Source organism: Bos mutus, chromosome 18, assembly GCF_027580195.1.
Source record: "Bos mutus isolate GX-2022 chromosome 18, NWIPB_WYAK_1.1, whole genome shotgun sequence".
NCBI lineage: Eukaryota > Metazoa > Chordata > Mammalia > Artiodactyla > Bovidae > Bos > Bos mutus.
The window spans coordinates 7,056,118-7,082,971 of NC_091634.1; the positions used below are offsets into that span (position 1 = coordinate 7,056,118).

Genomic DNA, 26,854 nt, shown 5'->3' on the forward strand with positions numbered 1-26,854 from the left:
GCGCCGGGACCCGCCCCCCCCCCCTCCGGTCCCTCCCACTTTTCCCAAACAAAGCTCCCGGGCAACTTTCTCCCTCGCAGCCCCGCCCGCCCGCGGCTCCCCAGCCCCAGGCCGGGAGGTAGGTAGGAAGGCGCCGGCGGGAGTCGGGGATCGTGCTTTGGGGTGTGTGAGTTCGAGTGGGAAGTTACACCTTATGAGTTGAGGTGTTCGTGGGATGGTCTCTGAATTGCTTGCCGCCCTCTTTATGCCGGGGGGCCGGAATTTGCGCTCTTGACCGAGTCTAAGTGTGGAGTTGCAACTTTCGCCAGAGTTGGGGTGTCTGTTGATGTGTCTGAGTTTGGGAGTGTGCGCCTGGGAGTAAGGGCTGGGAACGCTGAGGGGTGTGAGTGTCTGTGGAGGTGTCGGTTTCAAGTGAGAAAGGGCCCCATGCTTGTTTCTGACCGAATTGATTTGTGCGTGTCATTTATGGACGCTTGGTCCTCCTCGTGGAGAAAGGAGGCCTCCTGGGTGGCCGAAAGGGGGCTCCGGGACTTTCTGGATCTTCATCTTGTCTCTCTGGAGGTTTGGGACCTGGGGCGGGAAATTAAGGGGAACCTTTCTGACTCGGCTCCTCCGTCCCTTTGTCTGGCCACATGGGGGAGAGCTGGGCTGGGATTTTGGCCTACGGGGGTCCTGAATGCCGCAGCGCCACTGGGCTCGGCCTGGGGTCTTTGTCTGTCTGGACCGGGGCTCCGGGGTCCGAGGGAGGAGGGGGATGGGAGTCCGGACTCTGGGGTCCTGGGAAAGCCGTGGAAGACGTGGAGCCGCCAGGGAGGCGGGATCTGACTGTATTGGAAAAAGTTTCCCCCTGTTCCCGGCCTCCGGAAAGTCACTGGGAACTTGAGTTGGATCAGAGCCCACGGCGCAGGGACGGGGGGGAGGGGAGGGAAGGGGCGGGGCTGGGGGCCAGAGGGGAGGCGCCCTCGCTGGCCAGTCCCTCCCCTGATAGGGGTTGTGGGAAACTGGGGGAGGGGACGCCTGGGCCCTTTGTTCTGGCTCTCCTGATGGCAGGGCGCCCCTGCCCCCCAGTCTGTGGTTCTGTGGGTCTTTCCTGGTCTTGGCTTGAGTTTCTGCCCTGAGTCTCTGTCCTTCTCTCTCTAGGTCTCTGTCCCCCTGTCTCTGGATCTCTGGTCCCCCTCCCTCTGGGTTTCTGTCCCCCGACATTAGGTCTGTGTTTCCTCTCTCTGGATCTCTGTCCTCTCTGAGTCTCTGTGTCTGGATCTGCCCTCAGCCTTCCTGGGGCCTGTGCCCCTCCTTTTCTAGCAGCTGCTGCTCACACCCTGGCACCTGTTCTTGGCATGGGACTGAGAAGATCTCACCCACGTCCCCCTTCCCTGCAGCTAGGCTCTGACGCCTATCTTCTTTAAACCAGTAATCCACAGCCAAAGTTTCAGCCCTCCTGGACCCTAGGCATTGTTCTGGGGTCTTCAAGACTTCATCACAATCTAGGCTCCACTGAGAATACAGAGGAGAACCCTCTCACCCTAAACTTCCCCAGAAATCCAGCCCCTTTTTCTCCAGGACCCAGGAATCCAGGCTCCCAGTCTCCTGCTTCCCTCAGATCCAGGAGTTCAGCCTCCAGCCCCCTCCTCCCTCAGATCCGGGAGTCCAGGTGCCCCCAGCCTCTCCCCTCAGACCCAGTGATCTGGACCTCTGTTCTGAGGTCTCTCTGGGTGGATCCGGGGAACCTTGCTGAACTCTGTGTTCCTCCAGGCCCAGATGGGGGAACCCCGCGCTGGGGCCCCTCTGGACGATGGCAGCGGCTGGACAGGAAGTGAGGAAGGAAGCGAGGAGGGCACCGGCGGCAGTGAGGGGGCGGGGGGCGACGGGGGCCCAGATGCAGAAGGTGTCTGGAGTCCAGACATCGAGCAGAGCTTCCAGGAGGCCCTGGCCATCTACCCGCCCTGTGGCCGGCGGAAAATCATCCTGTCTGATGAAGGCAAGATGTATGGTGAGTCCAGCCCTCGTTTTTGCCTTAGCCCCCACCGGTTAGTAAAAATATTAAGGAACATTGGCGGAAGCTCTAATCACTGTTCACATAAAAGCACATCGTGTGCTCACGATAACTCAGGTAGGAGTTAGCATCACCGTTTGCACAGATGAGGAACCCAAAGCCCAGCAAGGCTAAGTGATTTGCCTGAGGCCACACAGAGCCAGTGTGTGGCAGAACTGGGATCTGAACCCAGGCTGCCTGGCTCCAAAGCCTGCAGTCATAACTCCTCTCCTGTGTAGCCCGCGGCTTGCTGAGGATATGTTGCGTCTCTCTCCTTCCCTGGTGTCTTCTCTGTTGGGAAGTTCTGCTGAAGGTCTAACTCTCTTCCATCTTTGACTTTTCAGGTCGGAATGAACTGATTGCCCGCTACATCAAGCTGAGGACGGGAAAGACCCGAACTCGCAAACAGGTTTCAGGACTGTCTGGTGGGCTTCTGTCTGGGGTGGGCTTGTCTTCTTAGGCTCTCATCCTCCTGGCAGATTCAGGTTAGAGGAGGGGCTTGTTCATGTGCTTTTGTCTCTCCTCTTCACACCTTGGTTAGTGTGCGCTAACTGCGCCTGTTTTGGTATATAGTTCTCTTGGTGGTTGCATGGGAACCAGAGGGTAAGAGTGAACAGAGGGCCAAAGAGAACAAGGTGTGAAAGGGAAATAAGACCTGGATTTACTGGATCTGGGGATGATTAGTAGTGTTCATGAGAAGAGAAAGGTCTTTATGGACACATCTGTTCCGAAGCGCCGAGATGACGGGCCCATTCTGTGTATTTGTCATCTTTCGTGTTCACCAGCTTCATGGGGGCACCTGGATGGGGGGAGGGAGGGAAGGGGTAGGGGATGCAAGGCGTGAGTGGCTGTGGCCTGAATCTGCTTCTTTGTCTCTCCCTTCAGGTCTCTAGTCACATCCAGGTTTTGGCCCGAAGGAAATCGAGGGAAATCCAGTCCAAGCTCAAGGTAGAGGTCAAGGAACTGTGACAGACACCTTGAGAGGGAAGCAGGCACTTTGAGAGAGGAGGACAGGCACCAGAGAGGGGAGACAGAGACCCAGAGAGAGAGAGGGCAGTAGAGATCCAGAGAAAGAGCGGAGACCCAGGGTGTGGGGGCAGAGACCTGGAGAGGGGGACAGAGTCACCCAGAGAGGCATACAGGGCAGGAGAGCAGAGACCCAAGGTGGGGGGTTCGTGGCCCAGCCAGGGGGTGAACAGAGACCCTGGGTAGAAAAATGTCATAGAGAGAGTGGGACTGAGATTTAGCTTAGGACAGGCCAGAAGGATGGGGTGTTGGGCTTCTCCTCTGACTGCTCCTGTCTTCCTTCCCCTCCCCTCCCTCTTCTCTCCCTGGTGTCATTGCTCTTTTCCCTCTTGTGCTGTGAAGATCTCCTCTTCGTCTCCTGGTTCATCTTCCCATGTGGCCTGCCTGCACTTTCTGTGCCCAGAAATCTTCATTTCCTTTTGGAGATGTTCATATCCCTTTACTTTTTTTTTTTTTTTTGCATCCTCTGGATTTCCTGTTCCCTCTTGGCCTGAGATCCTCGTTTTTCTTCTCTTCCGAGTTGAGGTCTTTTCTTGCTCTTCCCTAGGACTTGGGGACCACCGCTTCCTGGTCTTTTTGTATCCAGAAGGTCCCCTTCCCTTTACTAAGTCTGAAAACCTTCACTTCCAGTCTTTGGTCTTTTCTGGGGCTTGCTGTTCCTCCTCTGCCCTGTCTGGGCTGGGAAACCTTCAGCGTCTCTTCCCTCCGGGTCTAATAGTCTCATTTCCTGTGGTCTGCATATTCAGAAGCCTTCACTTCCGGCTATTTCTGAAACCTAGGAACCCTCATTGCTGTCTTATATTCCGGATGGGGGAGCCCCTTTCCCCCTCTAGGTTTGGCCTTCTCTATTTCTTGTTCCATATTCATCCCTTGCTCCCCCTTCCTCCCTTTGCTCAGCTCAGGGTGGCTGGGCTGTAGGGGCTGGGAGGGCAGGAAGGTGTGTGTTGAGGGGCTGGATGGGAGGAGTCCGGGCCTCATTTCCTAAGTTATGTTTTCTTTCCTTCTTTGGCACCCTCCCCCCACCACCATGGGCAGGCCCTGAATGTGGTAAGTCCCCCTGCCCATCCTCCCACTCGCTCCCTTACCCAGACAAACATTCCTGAGGAGGCCAGGAGGGGCAGGGGGCTGTAGTGAGAGGGACCTAAACCCGCCCCAACGCTTTGTCTTGACTCCCCAACTCTGCATCTCCCCAGGTTTGCCCTGCCTTGTCCTTGTCCCACCCTTCCTGTGTCCACTGGGACTCCCCATTAACATGGACCTCCAACTTCTCCTCCAGGACCAGGTTTCCAAGGACAAGGCTTTCCAGACAATGGCCACCATGTCCTCTGCCCAGCTCATCTCAGCACCTTCCCTGCAGGCCAAACTGGGTCCCGCCGGTCCTCAGGTGGCCTGGGCGGGAATTGTGGGGTTCAGGGCTGGAGGGAAGGGGTTGCAGTTGCAACAGGAAATTGATTGACGCCACACTTCTTTGTCTCTTTTTCAGACCCCGGAGCTTTTCCAGTTTTGGTCGGGGAGTTCTGGGCCCCCGTGGAATGTTCCTGAGTAAGTTCTTTCTATTCCAGCTCAGCACCTGCTCCCCATCCCCCTACAACCCCCTCCCTCCTCCCTACCCAGACCTTTCTTGCTCCACCTTCCAGCTCCTAACTCCCTTGTGAAGGTAGCCTCTGGAGTCAGGCTGTCTGGATTTGGATCCCAGGGAGGAGGTTGGGGCAGTGGTCTGGAGAAGAGGAGCTGGTCTGAGCGGGGACAGAGAGATAGGAGGAGGAGAAATGAGGCTGGGGTCTGCTGGGGTAAGGAGGGAGGAGGCAAGGGCAGTACTTGGGGTCTGGCTGGTGACTGGGGTAGGTGGGACCATCCAGAGATGTGCAGCCTGGGGGAGGAGTGGGTTTGGGGCGGAAATGAGCTCAGAGTGGGATTTGATGAATGTGAGAGTCCTGTAGGATGTCCATGGGGGTAATGGCCTCCCAGAGAGATTGTCTGAGTCCCAGAGGCTCATGGGAAAGGCAGTTGTAGATCCAAAGTGTTGGGAACCTCTGTAGGTCCAGAGGAATGAGTGGAGCCCCAGAGGCTCATGGGAAGGCTCATTGTCATCCCATAAAGGTGGTTCTTGGGCCTGAGGGTAGAGCAGGGATCCTTATCTTCTCTCAGGGTCAGAAGGAAGGAAATGGGCCCCTTTTCATCTCCGAGAGCCCTGAGGGTGACAGGATATGCTTCTAGTCCTGTTGTTTGTTGTTCAGTTGCTTAGTCGTGTCCAACACTTTGCAACCCTATGGACTGCAGCACACCAGACTTCCCTGTCCTTCGGTCTGGAAGACTAGAAATGGGCCACAGAGGTTCATGGAGTCTTCAGCCCAGAGAGGTGGCAGTGGATCCAGGCTAGGTGGGCATTGGTGGAGCAGTGTAGCCTCAGGATGGTGAGGCAGGAGCATGGCGAGTGTTACCAGAGAAAGACAGGCTGTGGGGTCCAGTCTGGGAGAGAAGAAAGTTCATTAGGAGCTGCTGCTGTATGTGGGCACAGAAAATTGTCTGAACAAGTCTCTGGGGGCCAAAGGAACCACAGGTTTGCAGGGGAGGAGGTTGGGCTGGAAGGAGAGGTGGTTCAGCATGCATTGCCCTGGGTACCGGGATCCCGTCTTTATGGAGTTAGTAGTCAAATGCGGGACAATGAATGTTAATTAAATCATCACCTATGTAAACACAAAATTGAAGTGTGATCCATATGCTAGTTTTCTTCTCTCAGTATTATGTTTTTCAGAATGTCTATTAAAAATTTTTTTTTAATTGAAGTATAGTTGATTTACAATGTTAGTTTTGGGTATATAGCAAAGTTATCAGCTACACATATATATACATTCTTTTGCACATTCTTTGCCATTATGGTCTATCAGAGGATATTGAAAATAGTTCCCTGTGCTATGTAGTAGGACCTTGTTGTTTATCCATCCTATATATAATAGTTTGTATCTGCTGATCTGTTCCCTGGGTCTGTGACTGCTTCTGTTTTGTAGATAAGTTCCTTTGAGTCATATTTTATATTCCACATGTAAGTGATATAATATAGTATTTGTCTTTCTCTGTCTGACTTACTTCACTTAGTCTGATCATCTCTAGGTCTATCCATGTGGCTGCAAATGGCATTATTTCATTCTTTTTTATGACTGAGTAGTATTCCACTGTATATATGTACTACATTTTCTTTACCTGTTCATCTGTTGATGGACACACAGGTTGCTTCCATGTTTGGCTATTGTGAGATGGACAGCACTGTTTTAGATTCTATTGTACTGCTCCCTTACCCTGAACTTTGGCCTGATGTCCCGTTGGTCTTTTTCTCCCTACCTTCCTGAGCCTTCAGCCTCCTCTTTCTCCAAGTTCCCTATGTTTTGGTTTCTTCCCACCTCTTGAGACCCCATTTGTGTTCTCTTTCTGCCATTTTGTGAGAGGTACCAGAATATCCTCGAGACCAGGGGTCCCCAAGTTCCAGGATCTAATGCCTAATGATCTGAGGTGGAGTTGATGTAATAATAATAGAAATAAAGCACACAATAAATGTAATGTACTTGAATCATCCAGAAACTGTTCCCCTCCCTCCCACCTCTGGTCTGGAGAAGAACTGTCTTCCATGAAACCGGCCCCTGGTGCCAGAAAAGTTGGGGGCCCCTTAAGATCACAGGCTTTGTGGTTGGGGCTGATCTGGGTTTGAACCCAGGTTCCGCCATACCAGCTGTGTGACTTTGGGCAGGTCAGTTGACCCCTGTTTGTCTGTTTCCTCCTATACAAAATGAGAAGAGCAATCATCACACCTACCTTGATAGGCTGTGAGTCTTCAAGGAAATGGTGCCCATAATGTGCTTGCACAGGGTCTGGCTTGCCATGGCCCCTCAGTAATTGTTAGCTGGTATGATTAGCATCTTTCCTTCTTGCTGACCCCCAGCTTCCTTTCTCCTTCAGTGTGAAGCCCTTCTCGCAGACACCGTTCTCCTTGTCACTGACTCCTCCATCTACTGACCTCCCAGGTAAGAGCCTTTTCTCTGCCCTGCCTTGTTTTCCCCTCTCTTCTCAGCTCCAGCTGCCTTTCTTTCTACCTTCCATGAGTTAGGGGATACTGTCTTATTGAGATCTAGATCTGAGGCAGGGCCTGTGGGAGTGTGGAAAGATGTCCCAGAATTTGTAGTGGTTGAGATCCTTGCTTCTGTAACCAGATCTACTGGGTTTATGTTTAATCACTTGCTAACCTGAAGGATATCAGGGACATTGATATGTTAATCAAGATTCTTTCAGCTGCAAGTGATAAAAATCTAATTCAAGCTAGATGACCCAAAAAAGTAAAAAACAAAATGGAGAGATTCTATTGGTTCAGGTTAACTGAAATTTCAGGAGTTAGGGCTTCAGGCATGGCTGGATACAGGAGCTCAAATGGTAGCAACAGGAGTTGCTTGGTGCTGCTTTCCTCTAAGGTGGCTTCATTCTCTGGCAGGCTCTGTCCACCTGGTAGCAAAGATGATTTCCAGAAGTCCATGCTGGGTGGTCCTAAGAACTCACATTGGTGAAAGAACTCTCAGGTTTCACAGATTCATCAAGTGGGAATGCTTTTGGCTCCAAGTTACAGAATATCCAAATTAATAGTGCCTTAAATAGTAAAGGCTTTATGATTCCATGTAACAAAAAGTCTGGAGGTGGACTGCTCCTTTGCTGGTTTAGCAGCTCAGCAATACCAGGACTGGCATCTCTCTAGTGGCCTCTGTCTTATCCCAAGATGGCTGTTGTGACTCCAGGCATCACATCCCAAGCAGGACTTGGCCAGAGCCAAATGCTCTCTCCTCCCAAAGTTCTATCTTTTTCATTCAGGAAGAAACTCCTTCCCAGAAGCCCCCCAGCAGATTTTCCATAACGTCTCATTGGTTAGGACTGTGTCACATGGCCACCTCTAGCTGCAAGGGAGGCTGGGAAAGTGAGTATTTAGCTTTTTCAGCTTCTAAGAGGAGGCAGGCAAGAGAGAACAGTGCTTGACAGAGTCAATCAACATTAGCAATTTTTACTGTTTGTTCTTCTCTCTCTCTAGGGTACGAGCCCCCCCAAGCCCTCTCACCTCCCGCTTTGCCCCCACCTGCCCCATCACCCCCAGCCTGGCAGGCTCGGGCTCTGGGCACTGCTCGGTTGCAGCTGGTGGAGTTCTCGGCCTTTGTGGAACCACCGGATGCAACTGACTCTGTGAGTACAATTTTGGCATAGTCACGGGAGGGTTTTGGAATGAAGACGGTTCTAGCAAGGGCAAGCATAAAGTAGTGGTTCTCCAATTTTACCATGCATCAGAATAACATGGAGAGCTTGTTAAAACATAGTTTGCTAGGTCCACTCCTAAAATTTCTGATTCAGTTGATCTGGTGTAGGATCTGAGAATCTGCATTTCTAACAAGCTACCAGGTGATGTTGGTGCTGCTGGTCCAGGGACCACACTTTGAGAACTACTAGAATAAAGGAACTAGAAGGTCATGGGGTCATGGGTTGGGAAAACCAGAGAAATCCCTCAGGACATCGCTCATTCATTAAGTAAACATTTTTGAATGCCAACTGTGCACTAGGCTTTGTGGTGAATACTGGGAACCTGGGGAAGAAAATCTTTCTAGGTGTGAGCTTTCCTGGCTTAGGATGAAGACAGGTGCCAATAACAGCCCAAGTGGACTGACTGTTAGAAGTAATAACTCCCAACCTGCAGGGGTTGACCATCATAGAAGTTTCTCACTCATTAACATTTCAATATGGCTGGTCGTTAAGGAGCCTTCCACAGAATGATTTGGGAAATCCAGGCTTCTTCCATTTTGTGGCTCTGCCATTTTCTAGCACTCTAGAAGATGCTGCTGGATGCTCTGCATCTGGCTGGCAGATGGTGGAAGGCAGAGAGTCAAGAACTATGCAAGTTTTATGAGTCTGGGTTGGATGTAGCGACTATCAGGTCTGCTCACATCCCATTGGCCAGAACTTAGTCACATGGTCACATCTAACTGCAAAGGAGCCTGGGAAGTGTAGTTTAGTGGTGGGAAAAGGAAATGGGGTTTGTGAACACAGCAGTATCTGCCACAGAGATCTAAACACCAGTTTCTGTATATCGTGGTCCTGGTAAAACCCGTCAAATCAGGTTAAAACCCTCCCATCTCACTTTGAGCAAAAGCTAGCATCATTCAGTTGCCGACAAGGCTCTGGGTGGTCTGGCCCTTATTCCTGTTCTGACCTTACTTCCTGTCCTCTCAACTTTGTTTACTCTGGTCTGGCCATACTGACCTCCACGCCCGTTTGGAAACATGCCAGACCCGCTCCTGGTTCAGAGCCTTTGCACCTGGATGTGCAAGATATCCCAGATATCCCCATTCTCTCTTTGCACCCATTCATTGCTTTGCTTGATTATCTTCTCAGATGGGCTTTCCCATGCCACTTTATGGAAATGCCAACTACCATCACTCTTCCCCTCATCCCTGTGCTTTAGTTTTTCATAGCATACATCACTCTCTGAAGGTTCTATCATCTATGGAAAGATTTAAAAAATTTCCTGTTTCTGCCAGTAGCTCCCTGAGGTCAGAGACTTTGCCTTGTAGCCCTGGGACCCAGAATAGTCCCTGCAGTTTTGATAGATGTCATGTATGTACTGGGATAAGGGAAGCTCATGTGTTTCTGAGTGTACAGAAGAATCATATCTGGGGAGTGAGTGAAGACATCCCTGAGATGACAACATTTGAGTTGAGTTTTGAGGGTTACATAGGATTTTGCCATGTGCAGAACTGGATGCTTCAGACACAGAGATAGAAACAGCATGAAGTTTTCAGGAAAACAAATAATCGAATATGGTGGGAGCTGATTCTGGAGAAGCTGGCATTGCCAAGCTGAGTGAGGGACCCAGGCTTTGTCTAGAGGGTTATGGGGAACCATGGGAAAGGGAGGGTAGAGAGATGCCATCTGATTGCGATCCAGGGAGCCTTCCAGGAAAAGGCAGATTTGGATGGACTTGAGCCTGGGAAGATCAGAGAGGGGATTAGTTCTGGAAAAGAAGAAGGGGAATATTTTCAGGGTATGAACAGAAGTGATAAGAATAGAAGCAGAGGGACTTCTCTGGTGGTCCACTAGTTGAGAGTCCACGCTCCCAAAGCAGGGGGCCGGAGTTTGATCCCTGGTCAGGGAACTAGACCGACATGCCACAGCAAAGATTGAGGATCCCACATATGGCAACTAAGACCTGGTGCAGCCCAAAAAAAAAAAAAAAGGAACAGATAGGAAGTCCTGATGTGGGCTGTGTGGATTCCCATCCATCCATCCATGAAAACTTTTTTAATATAGGGTCAGGTTGAGGGGCTGTGGGCTTTGTCCTGGGAGGCACTGGGGAGCCATGGGAGGATTATGAGCAGGGTTGGTCAGCTCTGGAGCCATGTGAGTGATGAACTGGAGAGGAGAGACTGGAGGCTGGGAGGCCAAGGAGAAGGCTGGGGTGAGGGTGGGAGAGGAAAGGGCTGTGGGGATGGAGATCAGGCGACAGGGCAGAGAACTGGGCACTAAGGACAGGGCTTGGGGCCTGAGGGACTGTGGGAGTGAAAGGGCAGCAGGGAGTGGGGACAGTGCCTGAGAGCTGGGCCCAGTGGAACAGTTTGCAGGAGCTGTGGAAGATGGTGATGGAGTGAGGGATGGGCTTGGGCAGTGAGGACTGGGGGTCCAGCCCATCTCCCACTCCTTACCCCTGGCCGTCCCTCCTTAGTACCAGAGGCACCTGTTTGTACACATCAGCCAGCACTGCCCCAGCCCTGGAGCGCCCCCCCTCGAGAGTGTGGATGTCCGGCAGATCTACGACAAATTCCCTGAGAAAAAGGGCGGTCTGCGGGAGCTGTATGATCGTGGGCCCCCCCATGCCTTCTTCCTGGTCAAATTCTGGGTGAGTTCCACCACTAAAAACAAAAGGGCTCATAAGTCCCAGCTCGGGCCACTGGCTCTAAGGGAGACAGTCTCAGGACCTGCCCAGGTCAGCCTGAGCTTTACCAGTTCTCATGGCTCCCAGTGTCAGCTCCCTTAGCAGCAAGGAACAGGAAGGAGTTTTGCCCACAGGGTGGGATGGTTGGGACCAGTGCAGGTGTGGGGACCTCCATCCTCCGCAGACTCCACTAGACTTTGCTACACCCAGTCGTGCGACTGATACGGCCCTGGGGATTGGCTTGTGGCATTTCAGATTTCCCTATGTCCCATCTGACCACACCAAGCCTCGTTGCTGATGAATGGCCCCATCCCCTTAGCAAATGAATCCTGGAGTGTTTGGTTTCTAAAGAGAGGATGAGGCTTTGCTGGGTTCCACCAGGCCCTGTTCCTAAGACTGTCTGGCCTTGGGACTTCCCTGGCGGTCTGGTGGTTGAGACTCTGTGCTTCCACTGCAGGGGGTGAGGGTTCGATCCCTGGGCTGTTTGTCCACTTGGCCACTGGGATTATGACGGGATGTGACCTCTGAGAATTGGACAAAAGGGCCTGGGAGAGTTTTCCAGAGGCGTCGGGCTTCCCCAGACCTCACCAGGCCCTGCTGCTAGGGAGTAGGCGCTTGTCTTAGCAACCAGGGTCATGAAGGGCCTTGAGGGAGAGCCTCTGGTTGCTAGGGAATAGCTACCTCCTTAGTAACTAGGCTCTTGGCAGGGGCTGACCTCCTGAGCTGGAGGTTTCAGGAGAAAAACTTGAATTCCGGGGCCTCTTTGATGGGGAAGTTACCGGGGAGAGAGGGTCAGGGACACTGGGGGACCCAACTGCTGGAAGGAAGGGTGGGTTTTTTTTTCCAGAAACTGGAGAGGTGGGGACTTTGTTAAGGAAGACAGATGGTTGATTGCAAAGCAATAGGCGCCACCAGCCTGTGGGGCAGAGTTCCCACTTGAGAAGAGTTCCCACTGTTTATAAGGGCCATCCCTTCCAACTTACCTGTACCTCCCCATCCCCCAGGCGGACTTGAACTGGGGCCCAAGTGGTGAGGAGGTGGGGGCAGGCGGCAGCAGCGGTGGCTTCTATGGAGTGAGCAGCCAGTATGAGAGCCTGGAACACATGACCCTCACCTGTTCCTCCAAGGTCTGCTCCTTCGGCAAGCAGGTGGTGGAGAAGGTGGAGGTGAGGCTGGAGGGGTGGCACTCTGGGTGGGTAAGCACCCAGCCACCTGCTACTCGGGAGGGCACAGACTAAACGGACCAGGAGTTACAACAGCTCCGGGCCTTTGAGGGTCTGCGTGGTGGGGCGGGGGTACCCTAGCCTCTTTCACACATGGACTTAGAGCTAATCTGGAGTTCCAAAGTTATCTATAGGGGTCACTTTGAGGGTTTAAGGTTACTGTGTGGTACAGAGATTTACTGTCACTAAGATTCAAAAGGTTCTTGTGGATATGAAAGAATCCTCAGGGCAAGGTGGTTAGGGGTCACACTTAGAGGTTGCTGAGGTCTTGAGGGGTCTCAAGTACAGAGGTCATACAGGCTTTGGGGAGCTCATGGAGGGATCTCTGGAGGGTTTGAGGGTATCTGAGGACCTGGAGATCACATGAGTTCAGAGGTCTTTGAGGGTTCAGAGGACAGCTCTGAGAGGCTAGAGGGGTCCTTCATTGCAGGCTCAGTAATCCTGAACTGGGTACCTGAGGGTTCAGGCTTTCATCTCTGGTCACTGCAGATGGGGCAATGGAGAGCAGACGGCAATGGGGAGTGGGTGTGGCATCTGAGAAGTCGCACAGAGTGGGTTCGGACTCTGGGGGTGAACCCCTGTGTCTCTGAGTCACTGTCCTCCCTACTTTCCCAACCCCTGGTTCAGACGGAGCGTGCCCAGCTGGAGGATGGAAGGTTCGTGTACCGCCTGCTGCGCTCACCCATGTGCGAGTACCTGGTGAATTTTCTGCACAAATTGCGGCAGCTGCCCGAGCGTTATATGATGAACAGCGTCCTGGAGAACTTCACCATCCTGCAGGTGATGCGCTGGTTCCCTGCCTGAGCAGGGCCCCTGATGTGGAGGGGAGTGCCCACGACTGACCCTCAGCCTGTGAAACTGACACGGGGGCACCTCACGCTTGACCCGTCACTTAGGGGACCCCTTTACCCAGGAAACTGATATCGTGGGGGTTCCACAGCATTCTCATAAGAGGAAAACTGACCTGAAGGACGCCCCACAGTGGATCTTCAGCTTAGGGGACCCCCCTTCACAGGGAACCTAACCTGAGCCCATGGAACATGTTATGTATGGTAGGATATCCTTTAAGTCTGGGGAGTGTGATGACCCTGTAACATGATACACCATGTGATGTGAGGCCCTTCCCTGCAGACCCTCAGACCTAGAGCCTGGCATGTGGGGCATCCCGTCGACCTGGGGGAACATGACATGGTGGGGACCCCTTATCCCATGACATCTTGGTTGGGGGGTCCACAGTGTTCCCTGCTCTCTGTTCCGAGCATAAACCCCTTTCTCCTGGCCTCCTTGACAGGTGGTGACAAACAGAGACACCCAGGAACTGTTGCTCTGCACCGCCTACGTCTTTGAAGTCTCCACCAGTGAGCGGGGGGCCCAGCACCACATTTATCGCCTGGTCAGGGACTGAAGGGGGACCCCAAAAGTGGCTCACCCTCCAGAATACCCTCTCCTCCCAGGCAGGACCTCCAGCTTTCCCCATGCTTCTTACGTGGGGAGGGGACTGCTCCCTGTTAGGACTGTAAAAGCTGGGTGGTGAGTGGAATGGGCTAGGACTGAGAGGGGAAGACGGATCCTGATCTTGGAACCTCACAGGGGTGTCTGAAAGGACAGATCACCCCAGAGCATTAGGCACTGAGGACAGGAGTGAGACAACCCCTGGGATAGCACTGGTTTCTGTCTCAGACAGGTGCCCTCCCTTTTCTTTGTTCTGGATGTCTTGGAGGGCCCCAGTGACACATGAGCTCGTCCCTCCCTGTTTTTCCACATCTCCCTCTTCTCAATCTCCCTCTTCTTACCACCTCCATCCCGGGAACCCTGACATCAAATATTGAAGGTTAACCCTTTCTGTGCAGGGGCAGAGTCAGGTGGGCCCTGGAAATATATTATTATTTTTTTTTAATATAACGAGATATTTATAAGTGGGTGTTAGGGTTGTGACTTTTCTCAGCTGGGCAAGCAGTGGGGTGAGGCTTTTTAATCTCATGCCCTCTTCTAAATGTGCCGTGGGGCTAGACTGTGTTGCCTCCCTCTCCTCTCCCCACCCCCGCTCAAATGTGTTGGTTTGTGTTTTGACAGAGGATAAAGCTATTTTACCAAAACGCAGGGGATTTATTTGGGGCTTGGGCTAAAAATAAATCTAGTGGGAGGTGGTAGGCTGACAGCTGAGGCAAGGAAATGAGGTGTCTTTCAGGGCAGGAAGCTGGTGGCCGGAAACCCCAGGTCCCACGGGGGGCAAGGTGACAGCAGCGGGAAAGGCAGACACCTGGGTCCCCGAGGGGAATGAGGGCTCAGTGGCTGGGGCCAACTGGGGATTAAACAAATATTTACAGGCGACAGGGAACTCAAATGCCCTGGACACTTGAGGGGGTCGGGATGGGGCTTCGGGAAGGGCGGGGCCTAGCGGTACCGAGCGAGCCGATCGTAGACGTGGTCCAGGTTTCTGCACAGGAATATGGAGAGCGTCATGAAGCTGAGCTACAGAGAAAGGAGACGAGGTCAGAGAGGTCGAGAGAGTGCCAGGAGAATCGGGGGGTCCCTAGGGAAAAAAATCTATGGGGTCGGGCCAGGGGCAGAAAACGAGGACCCGCGAGTTGGGCGGGGCTTCGCCTTGGGAGGTGTGGAGAAGGGAGTAGGTAGGAGGTGGGCCTGGTGGTGAAAGACTCAGGGACGGCAGTTTGGAGAATGTGGCGGCATTAGTGTAAAAGGGCTAGGGGTAATTGGGTGGGACACCAAAGATATGGGCAGGCCGGGGAGGGTTGGGAATAGAGTTTGAAGCAGGAAGGGCGAATAGGGCGGGGTAGGGGGAGCTCAGCTCCGTCTGGCATAGGGTCTAGAGTCTGAGAAGGAGTGTGATCCAGAGAAAGCCCAGGGTCCTTTATTCTGGAGACTCATCTATCTCCTCCTCCGTCTCTGCCTCTAATTCCATCTCGGCCTCCATCTCTGCGCCTGCACTCCTGGTCTCAAGTTGTTCCTCGTCTTGATCCCAAAGCAACCAGAGCCCCAGCACCTTAGGCAGCTTGCCCAGCGGGGCCTTGTCCCCCCAGTTGGGGCAGGCGTCAGCCATGCCCCAGCCACCCCACAGACTGCCGCTACGCCCACTGCTGCTCAGCACGCCGCTGCGCCCGGAGCTCGAACTGTAGGCACCCGGCACCTGCGGCTGGGGTTCGCGGTGCAACAGGCTGCGCGGTAATAGCAGGCTCAACCCCGCTACACTCACCTGCGGGGAAAGGGGGATATTGCGGCCAATAGCAAGGTATATCCCCAGATATCAAGGAGGACCAATGGGAGCCTTGTGAGGAAGGGCGGGAACGCCTGCTCCCGTGCAACCAATCAGGGCTCACAGAGGCTAGGCCAGGTGGAGTCCCAGGAAGGCCTGGATTGGCTGTACTTCTATCAATGCATGCGCCTTTCCCAGAGACTGGTTGGACGCGCAATTTGGGGCAGGGCCATCTAGGCCAATCGCGAGTGGGGGCGGGACCAGATCACCTCGAGTAGACCCACGCCGAGACAAATGCCCACTATGGAGATGAGGTTGTTGGTCAACCAGTTGGAGAGATTCCGTTCGCAGCCCTGAGGATACAGGGACAGGTTATAGGTAGGTTACTTTTGGGATTTGCCCTCAAGCCCGGAGCCCACTGTCCTCAGTCCAGCCTTAACCCCTCTTTCAGGTACCACCCCATTCCCTAGTTATCAGGGGTCTCTAGTCTCTGGGCTTCAGTCCATCCAAGCTGAAGACCTCATCCCCAGGTATCAGCGTTCCAGATTCTGCCCTTTCGCCTGGGCCTTTTCTTTAGGCCCCCGCCCTTCCAAAAGATCTTGCCCCTTGTAGGGGTTCTGCCCCTGTTGTAAAACAGCCCTTTCCCGTAGGCCCACCCTGTCAGACCCCTCTGGTCCTGCGCTCCACATCTTCCCCACCTGTTGGTAGATGTAGCTGTTCGCGGGGACCGAGCAAACTTCTACATTGTGTCGGGGCCGCGCCAGTGATCCGAGCCGGCTAAACTGGGGGGAGATCTTATCGAAGACTGTGGAGTCGTTGGTCGCCGATGAGTTATAGCAGGAGCAGGGCACGCGGTCCCCTTCGGACTCGTTGCGTCTCATGCTGGGGATATGGAACCAGTCCTGAGGAGACTCCCAGCCACAGCAGCGCAGCTGAGAAGAACAAAAGTCAGAGGAACAGGGTACAGCAGAAGTTAACACAACATTGTAAAGCAACTACCAAAAAAAAAAAAAAGTCAGGAACAAGGACTAGAGAGATGCAAGATGCTTTGGGGGATCAGAGGACTAGGTGATGGGTGTGACTGGGTACTGGGTCATATTGAGGAGTAGAGGGCTAACAAAACTGGGCTGGGGTGGGATCACAGCAGGGCCAAGGGACAGTAGGGGTACATGAGGTTGGGAGAGAGGAGTCATGGGGGCGGGGGTCTTGAGGCTGGGGAAAGAGCTGCAGAATCGTGCTTTGGAGGATTGGGTAGGCAGTACAAACCAGCTGTAAGTAGGGGGATAATGGATGGGAGGGCGGGGCCATGTGAGTGACCAGGGAAAGGAATCTAGCTTGGGCCTGGTCCCTTGGGAACCAGAGTCGCTACTGGGCAGAGAGTGGGGTCAGGCTAGGGCCTTGGGACTGAGGGCGGAGTGTGTCGAGCCAGGGGGAGGAGTCACTGCAGGGGTTGAGAGCTGGGGGACTGGGCCAAGTCGCCAAGGGCTGGAGGTGGCTTAGGTGGGTAGGGTTACGTTAGGGTCCTAGAGCTGGGAGCTTGGATCCCGTCGGGGCCAAGTTTCCTCCAGGCAGAGGGCGGAGCCAAGTCAGAATCCCAGAGCTAGAGGGAAGGATCCTGGTGGGCGGGGCCTTACGCACCTGAAACTGCACGTAGTCCCAGCTCTCCTCCGCCGCCGTCTCCTCCAGATGAGTGCGGTAGTTTTGGATGGTCTTCTGCACGACGTCCTTCACTTTCTTCTTCAGCTGATAGGCCGAGAGTGAGGCTGAATCCCCCACCTGCTTCCCCACTGCCCTCTGCTCCAACCCACCCCAGCCACTCCGTAGCCGTCCCAGCCTCTGGTGGTCTCTGAGCATCTTCGTGGCAGCCTCGGTGTTTCACTGAATGGCTAGCTATGTCTCTGTCCTTCCAAACCGCCCTCAGCCTGTTTCCCCCGTTTGTCTTTCCGGGTCTCCACTGTCTCCCACGATCTCATTAAGTTTCTCTTTCTTGGAGCTGTTTCTCCAAGGGTTTTCTTTCCTCGCTTCTGTTTCCCTTTGGGTCTTTGTCTTCCTTTGTGTTGGTGAGTCTTTCTCTGACCCTGTCTGTCTCTAGATCCTTCTCTGTGTCTCTCTACCAGTCTCTGTCTTTCTGTCTTCTCTATCTCTCTCTGTTATTTATCTTTGTCTGTCTTAGCCCCTGTCTGCCTTTGCTTCTGTCTGTTTCCACTCTCTCCCTCCCCACCCACTAGCTCGGGTGAGGAGAGGAGAAGGTGAGCTCACCTGGACTCTCTGAGTGGAGATGAGGATTCCTAGGGTGATCTGTGTGGCAAACAGGAGCAGCAGTGTCCCAAAATACTGGAGCAGGGAGGAAGACAGAGTGGGCAGGTCAGGCTGAACTCCCCAAGATGAAGGGGCTGCCAGGGCTCTATTTAAGGACAAGATGTGAACGATCCTAGAGGTGGAAGGGTGGAGGGGAACTCACCAGGCCCAGGAGGCAGCGGAACTCCTTCAGGGCCCCCACACAGCCCAGGAGGGCAAGACCCATGGTGAGGATTCCTGAGATGGCCAGGACCTTGGACCAGATCTGCAAGGGCATGAAGGACAAGCCTGGGAGAAATGGGAGGCAGTGACCTTGGGCTCCATGTGCACAGCTCCAGACAGCCCCATTCCCCACCCACACACCTCCCAAGAGGGGAACAGTAAACTTGGGGTGGGGGGGCCTCTTCTTGGTCTCCTGGTATCCTTTTCTCTGAGTCTCTGTCCCTGTCCTACACTGAATCTCTGTCTCCTGGAATTCTTCCCACCTCTCGCTGGTCTCTGGCCCTCTCTGTCTTTAGGTCTATGTTCCCTTCTTTCTGGATCTCTGCCCCTCTTTCTTCCTGGTCTCTGTCTTTCCCTCTTGTTCTCAGTCCCGCTTTCCTCCTTCAGCCCCTCCTCACCCTCGGTAGTTTCAGCCTCATCACTAGTTCTGCAACATTGGATCAGCCACCTAAACCTCCCTGAGACCTAGGGAATAATGATATCTATTTCCTAAAGTTGTTTTGAGGAACACATGGGAGACATGTGTTCAGTCTGCTCCTCTACACCAGTCCTCTAGTCCTCCTCATATTTAATAAATCTTGTAAACATTTATTAAATATGAGTTATTGGGATTTTGACTACTACCCAGTATTATTTTCCTACAATGATTATTAGTGTTAATCTGCTTTTCTACTTCCTTGCTGTGTGACATCCAGTGACTTCCCCTCTCTGAACCTCAAGAGAGGGAAGACTTATGGGAGAATCTGGTGAGCATCTCTGCCCAAGATCTGACACCTACATGTCACCTAAAGTGTGACACTGAGCTGTCTGGTACCTAAGTCCCTGAGAAATGGCCACTATTATTGTTATTGGTACACACAACTCATTTGCCAGAGGAAGAATCTGAGGCTCAGAAGTTGTGGCCGTAGCAAGGAGTGGAGCAGAGCCTAAGATCAAACAAGAAAGCTGGGCACTGCGGGCCTCCCTGGGATGAGGGAGACCCCAGGAGTCCCCTAGGAGGAGAGCCCTGTTCATATCTGCTCCAGGAAGACCGCTCCACCCCCCACCCCGACCCACAACGTCCCCACCCAGCCCCGGACTGCCTCAGCCCCCTTACCCACGAAGGACACGAAGCTGGTTTTGTCGATGAGTATCCAGATGCCGAAGCAGAAGATAAGACTGCCTAGGACCTGGGGAGAGGAGAGTATGGCTGGTGGGTGACACAGGGAAATGAAATGGGGTGGCTACGGCAGGGGCTGGGGCCTGGGCTCCGGAGCCAAGAGGCAACTTACGAAGAAGAAGAGGTTGAAGACGAAGAGGAGGTACTTGACGAGGCTGAGGCAGCCATCGTGGGCTGACATCTTCTCCTAGAGGGGTGAGACACCGGTGGGAGGGACAGGACAGAAGGGGTGGTGGCAGTAGGGAGAACAGGCAGAGAGACCTTGAGAGAGAGAGAGGGGGAGAGACTGAGACAGAAGAGAAAGGAAGAACTCAGAGAAAGAGGAAGTGCTGGGGCTGGAGCCCCACCCCCTGCCTCTCTACATGCAGGGTGACTTTCTTCTGGGTCTTCATCCCCATCTCCCCTTGCCTGACCCACTGGGATGCACACCCCAGTACCTGAGGGGTCTTGGAATTGATGGGCACCAAGGACATGCCAGGCAGTTCCTCCCAGATCTCCATGGCTCAGGTTGGGTGACCCATAGGGCATCCTGATGTACTTGCAGCCCACCTACTCTGGGCACCAGGACCCCAGGCTGGCCCTGGGCAGCAGCCGACCTCACAGACACTCTGACCTCACTGCCTGCAAAGATCTGCCATCTCTGCATTCATCTCTGCCCCCCGCCCCCCCCACCCCTCCACCACTTCCTGGCCTTTTCGATCTCTGGGTCTCTGTTCTTTTCTCTGTGGATCTTTATCACTCTCTTTACCTCTAGTTCTCTGTCCCCTTCCCCACCAGGTCTGCATCCTCTTCCTCTCTGGTTTCTGGCCCCTTATCTGCATGGGTCTCCTTCTTCTTCTGTTTATCTACCCACCCCCACCTTCCTATCATTTCCCGCTCTCCGAATCTGTGTCCAGTTCTTAGCAACAAGGTAGACCAAGGTGCTCCCATGTGCTGGGGCAGGGGCTGGGCACCTGGGGGAAGTGAAAGTGCTGCAGGCCCCAAGTGGGAAGATCCCCAGTGCAAAGGGGTGATTTGGCAGTACCAAAACACCCAGAGCGGAAGCTGAGCCTAGGGCAGTACTTCCTGCTTCAGCAACGAGGCCCCAAGAAGGGGAGGCCCCACAGGAGTCAAGACTGAGCCCAGGACCTTGGCCGTTAGATCCAGGTTTGCAATACCTGATCATCTTTAGGCCTGAGCTCCACAGCCAGCAGCCTCTGAAATCTCCCCTGACATCCTGCAGGCTTCTCACTTGTCAAGTCCCAAATCCTCATAGATGTTTATTTAACATTATGGATGTTCCTACTATCTCGACATGTACCCAGGAAAACCAGACCTCCTTAGAGAGCCAGTTCCCCCTCTCTCTTCTGAGCAATCTCATCTACCTTTTTTTTTTTTTAAGGCTCTAAATGTAATTTATTTTCTTATTAATGTCATAAAAAATCAATTCATATTAGTAATATTCTGATTTTTAACTCTAGGCTTTCTTTTTTTTAGCCCCAATTTTATTGAGGAATAACGGACAAGTATGATTATGTATATTTAAAGTATACGGGACGATTTTATATATGTGTATTATATATATACATATATATAGTGGAATGATTACCATGCTCAAGATAATTAACATGTTCTTCATCTCACATAGTAAACAGTGTTTGTGTGTGTGTGTGTGTGTGTGTGTGTGTGTGGAACACTTAAATGTACTCTCAGCAACTTTCCAGCACACAATAGTGTATTAACTATGTTACCATACTGTACATTTAGACCCTCAGATCAGAACTTACTCCTCTTATAACTGAACATTTATACCCTTAGATCTATGTCTCCCCATTTTCCTTACTCCCCAACCCATCCTACCATTCTATAATCTGTTTCTATGAAATTGGACTTAAAATTTTTTTTTAAAGATTCTACATATAAATGATACCAGTATTTACCTTTCTATCTGTGGCTAATTTCATCTAGCATAATGTCCCCCTCAGGTTCATCCATACTGTTCCAAGTGGCAGGACTATCTTCTTTTTTATGGCTGAATAATATTCCATTGTAATACATATATTAGAAAATATAGAGATATATATATATATATCACATTTTCTTGATCCGTTCATCTGTTGAAGGACATTTAGATTGCTTCCATATCTTGGCTATTGTGAATAATGCTGCAATGAACATGAGTGAAAAGATATCCCTTCAAGAAACTGATTTCATTTCCTTTAAATATATACCCAGAGTGGGATTGCTGGAGCATATGGTGCTTCTATTTTTAACTTTTTGAGGCATCTCCATATTGTTTGCCATAGTGGCATCACCAATTTACATTCACACAAAAGTGTGCAATGATTCCTTTTTATCCATATCCTTGCCAAGACTTGATATCTCTTCTCTTTTTGATACCAGCTATCCTAACTCTTATGAGGTGGTATCTTATGGTTTTGATAGTTTTGATTTACATTTCCCTCATGAATAGTGGGGCTTCCTAGGTGGCACTAGTGGTAAAGAATCCGCCTGCCAATGCAAGACGTAACAGATGTGGGTTCAATCTCTGGGTCAGGAAGAACCCCTGGAGAAGGAAATGGCAACCCTCTCCAGTATTTTGCCTGGGAAAACCCATGGACAGAGGAGTCTGGTGGACTATAGTCCATGGGGTTGCAAAGAGTTGGATGCGACTGAGCAACTGAGCATACACACATGTGCACACACACATGATTAGTGATGCTGAGCACCTTTTCATGCCTCTATTGGCCACTTGGGTGTTTTCTTCAGAAAAAAATTGTCTATTCAAATCCTTCCCCCATTTTTTCAAATTGAGTTATTGGCTTTTTTTGCTGTTGAGTTATAGGAATTATTTATGTAATTTGAATGTTAGTCCTTTATCAGATATATGGTTTGCAAATATTTTATCCCATTCTCCATTGAAAAGGGTGTCTTTTCAATATATCATTTCCTTTTTTAAAAAAGTTGTATTTATTTATTTTTGGCTGGGCTGGGTCTTTGTTACTGCACCAGCTTTTCTCTAGTTGCGGTATGCAGACATCTCATTGCAGTGGGTTTTCTTGTTGCAGAGCTCGGGCTGTAGGGCGCTTGGGCTTCAGTAATTGCAACGCCGGGCTCTAGCGCACAGGCTCAATACTTGTGGTGCATGGACTTAGTTACTCTGCATGTGGGACCTTCCCAGGGATGGAACCCGTGTCTCCTGTATTGGCAAGTGGATTCTTTACCACTGAGCCACCAGAGAAGCCCTTGATTGTTTCTTCTGGTATGCAAAAGATCTTTGGTTTGATGTAATCTCACTTGTTTATTTTAGCTTTTGTTTCCTGTGCTTTTGGTGTCTTATCCAATAAATTACTACCAAGACCAATTTGGTGAAACTCAAGGAACTGTTTTCCTATGCTTTCTTCTAGTTTTATAGTTTCAGGTTTTACATTTAAGTCTAATCCTTCTCGACTTTTGTGAGTGGCGTATGATAGTGGTTCAGTTTCATTCTTTTGCATCTGGGTATGCAGTTTTCCCATTTATTGAAGAGACTGTTCTTTTCCTATCATGTGTTCTTGGCACCCTTATAAAAATTAGTTGACTGTATATGCATGAGTAAATTTATGGGCTCTCTATTATGTTTCACTGGTTTATGTGCTAGTTTTTATGCCACTACCATATTGCTTTGATCACTATGACTTTGTATATATTACAAAGTTTGAAATCAGGAAGTACAATGTCTCCCATCGTGTTCTTTCTTGAGACTGCTTTGGCTATTCAGGGTATTTTGTAGTTCCATACAAATTTTAAGATAGTTTTTTTCCTATTTCTGTGAAAAATGCAATGAGAATTTTGATAGGGATTACACTGAATCTGTAGATTATTTTGGGCACTTTGGGGATTTTCACAATATTGGTTCTTTCAGTCCAAGAACATGGGATATCTTTGCATTTATTTGTGTCTTATTCAGTTTCTTTCCTCAGTGTCTTATAGATTTCAATTTACAGGTCTTTCAGTGTTTTATTGTTTTTGACACAGTTACCAATGGAATTGCTTTCATAATTTTTTTAAAGATAGTTTGTTGTTAGTGTATAGAAATGCAATTGACTTTTTTGTGTTGATTTTTATCCTGTAACTTTATTGAATTCATTTGTTAGTTTTAACAGGGTTTTTTTTTTTTATAGGTTTTTAGGGTTTTCTACAATAGATCATGTTGTCTGCAAACAGATAATTTTCTTCCTTTTTGATTTGGATAAGTTTTATTTCTTTTTCTTGCCTAATTGTTGTGGCTAAGACTATGTTGAATAGAAATGGTGAGAGCAGGCATTTTTGTATTGTTCCTGATCTTAGAGAAAAGGTTTTTAACCTTTCACCATTGAGTATGCTGTTAGCTGAGGGTTTGTCATATAGTCTTCATTATGTTGAGGTACATTCCGTCTATACCTAATTTGTTGGAAATTTTTATCATGAAAGGATGTTGAGTTTTCTCAAGAGCTTTTTCTTCATCTAATGAAATGATCGTATGCTTTTTTATCCTTCATTCTGTTAGTGTGGTATCACATGGTTGACTCCTTCCTGTGAATCATCAAAATTTCCCTCCCTACCAATACTTTCCTATTAGCACACAATCATGCTATTATTTCTTCCACCTAAAAACTCATTCATTGACCACACATCCTTCTACACCTCTGTCCCATTTCTTCCTCTTCTTGATAACAAAATCCATTAAAAATTTGGCTATACTCACTGCTACTTCCTCTCTTCCAAGTCTCTCAATATGACTTTCATTCTGACTTGTTCACCAAAACCACTTTGGTCAAAGTCACCAATGATATCCATGTGGTCAATTCTTGGTCCCCATCTTACTTGACTTCTCTATATCACTGGTTGCGGTCCCCACACATCAGCCTCAGCTGGGCATTTGTTAATATTCTCAGTCCTCATCCCAGACCTACTGTAGTGGGTTGAATGTGGTCCCTCAAATTCACAGCCATTCTGAAGGAGATCAGCCCTGGGATTTCTTTGGAGGGAATGATGCTAAAGCTGAAACTCCAGTACTTTGGCCACCTCATGCGAAGAGTTGACTCATTGGAAAGGACTCTGATGCTGGGAGGGATTGGGGGCAGGAGGAGAAGGGGACGACAGAGGATGAGATGGCTGGATGGCATCACCGACTCAATGTTCTTGTCCGAACCACTGGAACCTGTGAATGTGACCCTACTTGTTTTTTTAACCTTATTTGGAAAAAGGGTCTTTGAAGATGTAGTTAAGGATTTCAAAATGAGATTATTCTGGATAATCTGAGTGGGCCTTAAATCTAATGACAAATGTTCTTAAAAGAGACACTCAAAGCAAAGGCACTCCTAGAGGAGAAGAAGACAGAGGCAGAGATTGGAGTTATGCAGATATAAGCCAAGAAATGCCTGGAAACTACCCTTAGCCCACACACATCCTATTGTCTGCCTAGAAGCCATAGGAATCCTTCTGTTAAAACATGAGTCACTTCTTGACTCAGAACCCTCTAATAGCTTCTTATCTCACTCAGGGAAAAAAACCCAGCTTCCTACCATGACCTCCAAGGGCCTCCATAAAATACTCTGACCCTTATTACTTCTCTTATCTCACCTATTACCCACCTTCCCTTCAATCACTGGGATCCAGTTATATTGGCTTCCTTACTGTTTCAAGAACCTATCAAGTATACTTCTGCCTCCAGACCTTTGTCATTGCTGTTCCCTCTGCTTGGAATGCTCTTCCTCATGTTGTTCCTGGTTGCTTTCCTCATCTCCTTCAAGTCTCTGCCAATGTCACTTCCTCAGAGAGGTCTTACTTGACTACTATCTACAGTTCTCTGTCTTGTCCCCTGATAACACTCTGTCTTGCTTTCTTAACAGCACTCCCATGCTCAGAAATTCTTATTTGTTTATATTTCCTGCTTTTGCAACTAAAATGTAAAATCTTTTTCACAACAGCATCCTGAGGGTCTAGGGCAGTGTAGGGTACATCATTCATTAAATATTTACTGAGACTTCCCTGATGGCTCAGTGGTAAAGAATCCACCTGCCAATGCAGGGGACAAGGGTTAGCGCCCTGATCCAGGAAGATCCCATATGCCATGGAGCAACTAAGCCTGTGTGCCACAACCACTGAGGCTGTGCTCTAGAGCCTGGGAGCTGAAACTACTGAGCCCGTGCACCTAGAGCCTGTGTTCCACAACAACAGAAGCCACTGCAATGAGAAGGCCCTGAACCATAACTACAGGGTAGCCCCCACTCTCTGCAGCTAGAGGAAAGCCCATGCAGCAACAAAGACCCAGCACAACCAAAAATACATACAATTTAAAACAATTACTGACTGACATTTTTCCTGGTGTCTAGAATTCACAAATTTTCCTGCTCCAGGGCCTTTGCATAGCCTCAGGGACTGAGATGTTCATGTTCCATTTTACACTTAGTAAATTATCCTTTATGTCTCAGTTCCAGTGTTACTTCCTCAGAGAACTCCTCTTGTAACAGAGAAGAACAACCCTAACTGCATATCGGATCTATTCCTTTAGGTCTAACCTTTGTGCTCTATTCCCTGTGCTTAGTCATCCTGGCTCTGCACCTTTGTAAAAGAATGTTGCCTATAGCCTGAAATACACATGACAGTCCATTCTCAAGGCTCTGACCTTTAGAAGTATAACACTCTTCCGTTCATATGAAGATAAAGAGCTGCAGAACAGAAAATAACTCGTCTTGTTGGACGCTTATAGGAACACTGTGACCAGACCCACATGGACAGCTTCAAGAACAGATTCCTGCACCAAGAAGTTTGCAACAACCAGCTACACCCTACCTCCTCTCTTAATATAAAAGAAGCCTGAATTTTAACTTGGGTAAGATGGTTCTTAGGGACACTAGTCCACCATCTTCTTGGTATGTTGGCTTTCCAAATAAAGTTTCTATTCCTGCCCTAGCAATTTGTCTCTGGATTTATTGGCCTGTTGTGTGATGAGTAGTATGAGCTTAGACTCAGTCATGCTTTCTCCAAATTAGGTCTCTGAGTTGAAGGATTGGATAATTTCCCTCAGATTGTGATGTATTTTTATAGCACCTAGCATTTTTCTTTATATCTTTTTGTTCAGTCATAATGATCTAAGCCTGTAGTCCTCAGAATGTGGCCTAAGGACTGCTGGTGGTTCCTGAGACACTTTCAGGGGTTCATGAAGTGAAAATTATTTTCATAATACTATTAAGATGTTATTTGCCATGTCACTCTCACTTTCTCTTGAGTATACAGCGATGTATTTTGAAAGCTACAGCATGTGAGCTATTTTGACAAGCCGCACCACCCCCAACACCCCAAGCACATATGATAATGCAACTGTTGTCTATTAAGCCAGGTGTTAAAAGAGATTTGCAAAAATGTAAAATACTCTTCTCAGTTCAGTTCAGTTCAGTCGCTCAGTCGTGTCCGACTCTTCGCGACCCCATGAATCACAGCACGCCAGGCCTCCCTGTCCATCACCAACCCCCGGAGTTCACTCAGACTCACGTCCATCAAGTCAGTGATGCCATCCGGCCATCTCATCCTCTGTCATCCCCTTCTCCTCCTGCCCCCAATCCCTCCCAGCATCAGAGTCCTTTCCAATGAGTCAACTCTTCGCATGAGGTGACCAAAGTATTGGAGTTTCAGCTTCAGCATCATTCCCTCCAAAGAAATCCCAGGGCTGATCTCCTTCAGAATGGACTAGTCGGATCTCCTTGCAGTCCAAGGGACTCTCAAGAGTCTT

At 50.2% G+C, this 26,854-nt stretch overlaps 2 protein-coding genes across 3 annotated transcripts; one reads left to right on the forward strand and one right to left on the reverse strand.

Moving 5' to 3' along the window:
• The first annotated feature begins 39 nt into the window (after positions 1-39).
• On the forward strand, positions 40-14,357 carry TEAD2 (TEA domain transcription factor 2). Of its 2 annotated transcripts, XM_014481204.2 has the most exons (13): positions 40-118; positions 1,753-1,990; positions 2,377-2,441; positions 2,918-2,980; positions 4,094-4,105; positions 4,335-4,442; positions 4,542-4,600; positions 7,010-7,074; positions 8,121-8,269; positions 10,797-10,970; positions 12,011-12,172; positions 12,857-13,009; positions 13,521-14,357. In XM_014481204.2, exons 2-13 carry the CDS (start codon positions 1,759-1,761, stop codon positions 13,632-13,634), a joined length of 1,356 nt encoding a protein of 451 aa, XP_014336690.1. In that variant the 5' UTR covers positions 40-118; positions 1,753-1,758; the 3' UTR covers positions 13,635-14,357. The 2 variants fall into 2 exon arrangements, with proteins under 2 accessions (XP_014336690.1, XP_070243447.1); XM_070387346.1 differs by lacking the exons at positions 40-118; positions 4,094-4,105 and having other exon boundaries at positions 961-1,990.
• On the reverse strand, positions 14,315-21,126 carry CD37 (CD37 molecule). Its single transcript, XM_005904981.3, has 8 exons — positions 19,235-21,126; positions 19,060-19,132; positions 17,905-18,029; positions 17,703-17,777; positions 17,082-17,186; positions 16,142-16,375; positions 15,713-15,796; positions 14,315-14,701 (listed from the first exon to the last, which is right to left on the reverse strand). The coding sequence occupies exons 1-8, from the start codon at positions 19,301-19,303 to the stop codon at positions 14,624-14,626; spliced, it is 843 nt and encodes a 280-aa protein (XP_005905043.2). The 5' UTR covers positions 19,304-21,126; the 3' UTR covers positions 14,315-14,623.
• Between the last annotated feature and the right edge of the window lie 5,728 nt (positions 21,127-26,854).